At 55.5% G+C, this 6,913-nt stretch overlaps 1 protein-coding gene across 1 annotated transcript in view; it reads right to left on the bottom strand.

The window, feature by feature from the left end:
* Positions 1 to 3,173: 3,173 nt before the first annotated feature.
* Positions 3,174 to 6,913, bottom strand: part of LOC104276291 (ras-related protein Rab-26-like) — a gene marked incomplete at its 5' end in the record, with an annotated part of 4,120 nt that continues 380 nt past the window's right edge. Inside the window, 6 exons of the mRNA XM_009872548.1 lie at positions 3,174 to 3,276; positions 3,536 to 3,612; positions 4,069 to 4,125; positions 4,279 to 4,344; positions 6,147 to 6,199; positions 6,486 to 6,552. Coding sequence (XP_009870850.1) covers positions 3,174 to 3,276; positions 3,536 to 3,612; positions 4,069 to 4,125; positions 4,279 to 4,344; positions 6,147 to 6,199; positions 6,486 to 6,552 — 423 coding nt within the window. The remainder of the gene's footprint in view (positions 3,277 to 3,535; positions 3,613 to 4,068; positions 4,126 to 4,278; positions 4,345 to 6,146; positions 6,200 to 6,485; positions 6,553 to 6,913) is intronic.

The following is a 6,913-nucleotide window of genomic DNA, read 5'->3' on the forward strand; positions in this document are numbered from 1 at the left end:
GGCCTCTGAGCTGCTGCTGGGGCCTGCAGCCGCAGGGGAGGCGCGACCGGGTGAAGCTGAGGGCTGGAGTAAATAATCGGTGCCTTGGCTGAGCCGCTCTTCAAGGGGTAGCGTAGGCGCCGGGCTCTGGAGCTGCGCAAGTGGCGTAGCTCGGAGTGGGGCTAAAAAAATGCAGTTTTCTGGAAATGGAATTTTCAAACGGAAGCTGCTGTACAACTTGGGGCTCGGGGGAGTTTGTAAAGCAAAAAGAAGCAGCTGCAGAACTGCCTGAAGTGCAAGAGATCAAAAGTCGTTGGCTTTTACTCTGAAGGCTGTGGTGTGTGCAGTGGTCGGTAACGGGAAGCAGTCACGATGGGCTCCAGTGCTAGGGTGTGTAGGTGGCTGGTGTAAATCTTGGAGTCCGGGAGGCTACCTAGCTCTCTGGAATAAAAAAGTAGCTCAGGTAATGTTCTTTCCCCAGCGTCACATCAAGTTCAGTCTTCTAATTCTGAAATTGCAGCTGTATCTTCGCTTTGGAGTCTATGTTAAGGCAGTTTGACAGCTCAGAGCTTTTAATAAAGACTTCGCAAGACTTGTTCTGCTTCTGTTGTTCACAAATCCCGTGGGTGCTTTGAGCAGACACAGACTAACCTTAACCTTTGGTTCTGGGCAGATCGTTTCTGCTATCACTGTTCACTTTTGGGGAACCAGAGCATCTTAAAGCACGTGCTGCAGCGCAGCCTATCCCAGCTCCCTTTAATTCTTCCTGGGCGCGTCAGAGCAGCCAAACCAGCGCTGGTGATGGAAGCATCTAGCTGGGTTCAAGTACGAGTTGAACTATTTTGAATAGTTAAAACAGCGCGGATGTGTATGTTACACAAAATACCATCGTAGCCACGAAGGTTATTAAAAAAAATTTATTAACAGGAATGAAACAAAAGCTGTAAACGAGAGCCAGCAAAAATGGGAGAAGTTGCCTGTAATGCCGAGACCTCCGGCTTGGTTCGTTGCACTGAACAATTAATTCTTTTTATCGCTTGGTGGCAGTAACGCCCCGTGTAAGAAGATGCCAAATAAAGCTCGGAGGAAGAGCTTTAGGGCAGGGTCAGCAGAGGGGACTCGTCACCGGGGCTGAGCCTGCCCTGAAGATTAGGTTTGTGTTTCTGCTGCAGCGGTTTGCCCCCAGTAGGCACGTTTCAGGTACTCCAAAGGGAAGCATTGACATCCTCCTTATTTAAATGAGTTTTAAAGTTGGCTTCGGTCCCATCCTAAAGAAATTAACGCGACTCGTCAACTTTTATCCAGACAGCAAAGTGCAAGGCTCTCCTGCCCTACGGCAACCCGATGGGAGCATTAAGAATCCCGTTGGTGACCTTTGCCTTTGGGGAGACTCCCGAGAAAACGCAGAGCACGGAGCTGGAGCTGCTCTGCACCTCTTGGCCAAGCTCAGGACTAGAGAAAATCCCGCTCCCTTTGCTTTGGTCTCTTACCCTCGGCCAGCAGGCGTGCGCTACGCACGAGAACAGCTGTGAGATACGCTCGGGTAGGAGACGCCGGCTGAGCACAGCACCGCAAAGCTCACCGGCGTGGCGTGAATGGCAGGTTTTGCCCATTTCTGCACTTGGTGTGGTCCAAGCGCCTTCCAGAGCTCTCCCTGTGCACTGCCGCTACCTGCAAACCATGTGGCCCTTCACCTTCAGAAGTTTTCCTTAATCAGAAGTTTCTCCCTTAATAAGAAGTTTTTCCCTGGGTTCCAGGCCCAGAAAATTGTGAGTCCAGTGGATTTCAAACCTGCTTTAACATAGAATGTTGGAAACCTTTTCTTTTCACAGAATCACAGAAGCAACACCTCGCTTTTTTCTCTTACTGCTGAGAACATCTCGGTGGTGGGGATGGGCCAAGACCTACTTTTTCCTTCCTTGTAGTATTTTTTCTCTGTGAACTTGCCATCAAGAGAGCGCTCAGAGAGCTGGTAACGGGAGATGTTCTGGTTATTTTGGAGACAAGGGGTGTCCGAGCTGGCTGCTGAGCGAGCTGGTGCTTGGCCGGAGGGCGGAGGGCGGGTGATTTTATTTTATTTTGAGTGGCCCATCGAGGGCAGCAGCGCTGGGAGGTTCAGTGCATCAGGCACCTGGTGTGGCGCGTGTCAGAATTTTTCAAAGGGGGGAAAAAAAAAAAAAGATCGCTGAAGGCCAAACACTCGATCCAAATTCAAATTGGTACTTAGAAGTGCAGCTTTAAAGAAATAAATAAAAAAAAAAAGTCAAAAGCCTGAGACAGACCAAAAGGGTGAGAGAGCTGGCAGGAGAGTCTGAAGCCTGTAACATCGATGCCTGCAGCCTTCCCCCCAGCTTTCTTCAGTTCAAAGAGCGAGCTGTCCCAAGAGGACTTTGAAGATATCAAAGCATTGCTGCAATCGAAAAACGCTATCACGCTGAACAGGAAGGTATTTAGAATAAGCTGCAATACATGAGATTTCATCTCAATTAAAGTACTACAAACGGCAGAAGTAAGAGAACCAAAGCCTTCACCGAACGGGGAACGCGGCAGGAGATCTCTGTACGACGGGAAGGTCAGCAGGAGCTCGCGCAGGCAGACAGCTACGCTCTTCTGCAGGGAAGAGGAGAAACCTTCGCCGAGGTGTGTTACACCACGCGGAAGATGGAGGGACGGAAGTAAAGCCACAACCAAAAAAGGTTGCCTGGAAAACAAATCTTTCCTGTGTGCCCCAGGCCAGGGCTCTGAACAGCTGAATTCCAGGGAAAGAAAAGGGGATTTGGAACTTTTTCGTACCCGGGTGTTTGGTGGGGAGAAGGCATTCATTCCCCTTACTCACATAATTTTTACTGAAGTTAAAGAAGCCTCGGAACGCTCCAGGCTGCTCTGAACGAGTGGAGACAGCCACCTCGGCGGGGCACGACAGCGAGACCCCAGTCCCGAGCGGCTGGGCCAGGCGAGGGGAGCGCAGGGCTCGCCTTGCCCACGGCTGCGACACAGGCTCGGGGAGCAGCATGTCCCGTCCCCGCCACCACCCCAGAGAGCTTTTTCTGCTGCTGCTTCCATCCCCCGTCTCAGCTCACCTTTCGGGCAGATACAGACACGACAGACAGACATGCACACATTGTCCACGAGGAGAGCGAGCGCGCGCTGCACGAACACTCGGCATGAGTCTCTGTACAAATGCACGGAGCGCGTTAGGACCTGCAGCAGCCCGAGCCTCTCACTTCCTTCTTCACGTAGTCGTGGAGCTTGAATTTGGGCTCGTTGGGTAACTTCATGGACCTGTGCTTCAGCTCCCTGTGGGGAAAAAAAACCAAAACAAAACATGACTTGCCTTCTTCTGAGCTGCCTGACCCAGCTCAGTTGAACTTGACTTGGTCGTGACGGTTTGCTAAAGCTCCTCCTGACAACACGTTTCATATCTCGCGTGAGATGGCAAGGACTTGCCAGCACAAGAGCTGAAGGGGGGAGCCCAGGGAATGAAAAAGTGGGTGACAGTGCCAGCCTTTTTCTCCAAGACTGCTGTCCCCGCACGGCCACCAGAGCAGTCACTTACTTTGCGATGGCTGTGAACGCTAACTCGACGTTGAGGCCGCTTTTTGCGCTGGTCTCCATGAAGGGCACTCCGTACTCCTGCAGGACAAGACACAGCGGCGTCAGAAATGTCACCTGGGGTGTTGCCGGGGGCTCGAGGGCTCCTGGCTTGCACTGAGCCCCGGCCGGCGTCGGTGTCTGCTGCAGGAGCTTGTGTCCTGCCCTGGGAGGGGAGCTCTGCCACAACGGGCAGGAAAAGCTGAGCGAGGGTTTGCAGCTCAGGCATTTCTCACACAACTTGGGAAATAATATTTTAGGGCAAAGAAGTGAAAAACGTTAGTGGACGCTTAAAGGAAGAAGAGCAGATGACGGGGAAGAGGAGAGGAAGACAAGGGAAGAAAAGCAAAGTGTTCCCAGATGTATTTTAGACGAGACTGGTTCCCAGTTAACCATTCCACTGGTGTACACCATCGAGCACACGTCGGTGCTCTTGCACACCCCGAGTCGGAGCACGTCACAACTGGCTCCGCTGCAGCAGACGGACACCTCGCCTACCTTGGCTAATTTTTCTCCATCTTCCCTTTTCACCACTCTGTCCTGAGCTGAATCCACCTGCCAACAGGAACAGCGATTTGAGATGACTGGGAAGGTCACCAGTAGGCAACCCTACTTTACCCCCTCCCAGGTTCCCCTGCCTGCTGCTTCATTGTGGGGCCATCAGAGGAGGAAGAGGAGGCTCTGGCGAAGCCGTGGGGCCGGGCTCACCTTATTTCCCAGTAACATGAGGACCACATCTTGCTGTGCGTATTCATGAATCTCTGTCAGCCAAGCCTAGAGAGAGAGACAGCCAGGGAGATGGGTTAGCAACAGCTCCAGGAGAGGAGGAGGAGGATGGGGACCTGCCCCAGTCCTGGGCACCCTTCCTGGGAAACGCCGCTGTCCCCCAGCAATGCTGGGGAGTGTTATGTGGCTGCTGGCCTGGCCCCAGCTTCCAAGGATGACAGCAGCCTTTCAAGCCCACTGCTTGTTTTGTCTGACCACAGATGCTTCCAGGATTTAAACCCCAAATCCCCCCTTGGTGGGGACGTTAAGACTAAATTTCCTTTTGGAGGATAAGGACGGAGGTTTGCTCTGGGACAGGTCCCCGGCCTGTGTCTCCCACGAGCTGGGTGTGCTGAGCACGCTCAGCCCAGCAGGCAGCTGAACCACCCATGAGGTGGCTTCCCTGCCCTCTAATCCAGCCTAATCTAATCAAACCTGCCCTAATTCCCTGTAATCCCTGACCCCACGGTGCAAGCAGCCACTTGCTGCCTCCCAGGTGCCGCCAGCACTGACGCTGGGCTCGTGGCAAGCCCCGGGCAATCCCTGCTCCACACCCAGCAGCATCCTGCGTCAGCGCCCAGCCAGCCAGGGAGGCGAGGGATGGTGCAGGATTAGAGCCCGACACCAACGATACGTGGGAGCACGACATGTGTGGACAGAGCTCTGGGACCCCATCGCAGCCCGGCTGGGCTTGGGGCACTCAGCTCCGCAGATGGGTTGGTCCAAGGGACACTTGGTCACTCCTGACAACCCTCAGCTCCCTTCTGGCACTACCTCCACTCTGTCCTTCTTTCCAGTACCTTGCAGTCACCCTGAGTGCTAGTTCCTTCCCACCAGGGCCACGTGTGTCCCACGGACATCCCACTCGTGTCCCTGTGATGCTGCAGATGGGACCACGTTACTCAGCAGCATGAAACCTCCACGTGATTTTCTGTCTCGCTGTAGGATCACAACCTCATCGCAGACCCGCAGCCTGGTTAATGACCAGCACTCACTCTTCATTACACCTTTCCCCGAGTCAGCCAGGAGAGGTGTAATGGCTGGAAAATGCCACCAGGCTGGAAAACGCCACCATCAGCCGGTCCCAGCTTGCAGGAAGCATTCCTGGTGCTGGTGACACAGGAGCAGGGTGGCAGGACGTGCCCTGTCCCATTCCAAGGCACCGCGGGTGCAGGGGGGCTGCTGATGGAAGGATGCTCCAGAGCAGAGACAGCCCCAGGCCCCCGGGCCCAGGGGGTGCAGGACCCCGAGGAGCTGGTGTGGCAGATCACGGCTCCCTGCCCCGGGCTGTCGATGCCGCGTGGCACGTCCCGCGCTATCGAAAGGGGAGGTTTTGCAGGCGCGCAGCCTGCTCGCCGCAGCCGCACACGGTGTCCTCCGTGTCCAGGACACGAGCAGTTACACCCTGTTCGTTCAGAGCTAATTGCTCCCCGCGCTCACAGCACGCTCTGCCGGCGCGGCAGCCCCCAGGATGGGGCCAGAGGAGGGGACACTGAGGCCAGGTCCTTTTGTCCCCTGCAAGCGATGTGCCCGTGGGCAGCATTCACTCTCCACGTCTCTGCCAGATGAATCCATCATCCTTTTATTTGCTGTGAAAGGGAAAACATCCTCTCCTGTCTTCTCGTCTAGGCAGACCCGCTGTCAGGCAGGAGCTTGGCGTTAACCACAGCCCTTCTGGAAACCACCACAGTTCACACCTCCAACACACCCCCTCCACGGCACGTACCGCCTCCCCGGGACAAACTCGCAACCATGACCCAGGCCATCACGCGCGAGGGACGGGCAGGAGGGACCCGGGGGTGCGGCTGTACCTGGATGTTGTCGAACGACGCTTTGTTGGTGACATCGTAGAGCAGGAGCAGGGCTGCAGAGAGAGGGACGGCGCGTTAGTGCCGGGCTCAGAGCTCGCTCCGCACCCTTCCCCGGTCACACCTGGGGACACGGCATCCAAGCACCACTGAGGTCCCTGCTCTAACGTACGGGCGGTGCCTTGGACACGCAATCTTTGCAGCTCGACATGCGGAGGCTCCTGCAGGGAAGCTGCTCCGGTGATTCCTGGCTCACCTAGGCTGGAGTCACAGCTCGGGGCCCCGAATTGCCGGAGAGAGGGAGGGGTCTCCCCCCTGGGAAGCAGAGGGGTCCGTGCTTACCGTGGGCATCCCGGTAGTAGGCGTGGGTGACGCTGCGGAAGCGCTCCTGCCCGGCCGTGTCCCAGATCTGGAAGGCAGATGGGAGCAGAGGGGTCATCCACGACCTGGTGCTGCATGGGCTTGGTGACCCACTCAGCCCCAAAACCAACACCCAGCCGAACCCTGGGGATCTTGTTCAGCCTTCTGCTTCCAGGGACAGGAACGGGAAAAATGACAAGTGCAATAAATAATGAAGCAGCACCGCCCCGCTCCTCCGAGCGTGGAGGCAACAGTGCCCGGCGAAGGGCTCCTGACATGTCCCTTAATCGGAAAATCCATCCAGCAGATGGAAGCGTGGGGACCCGCTAATTTAATTTATCAGTTTCTAATGCAGCAATACGTTTGCAGAGTGCCACACTGCTGTCGGGGGAAGATCAGCGCTAACGTCG

This window comes from Apaloderma vittatum, unplaced genomic scaffold, assembly GCF_000703405.1.
Source record: "Apaloderma vittatum isolate BGI_N311 unplaced genomic scaffold, ASM70340v1 scaffold11697, whole genome shotgun sequence".
Classification (NCBI taxonomy): Eukaryota; Metazoa; Chordata; class Aves; order Trogoniformes; family Trogonidae; genus Apaloderma; species Apaloderma vittatum.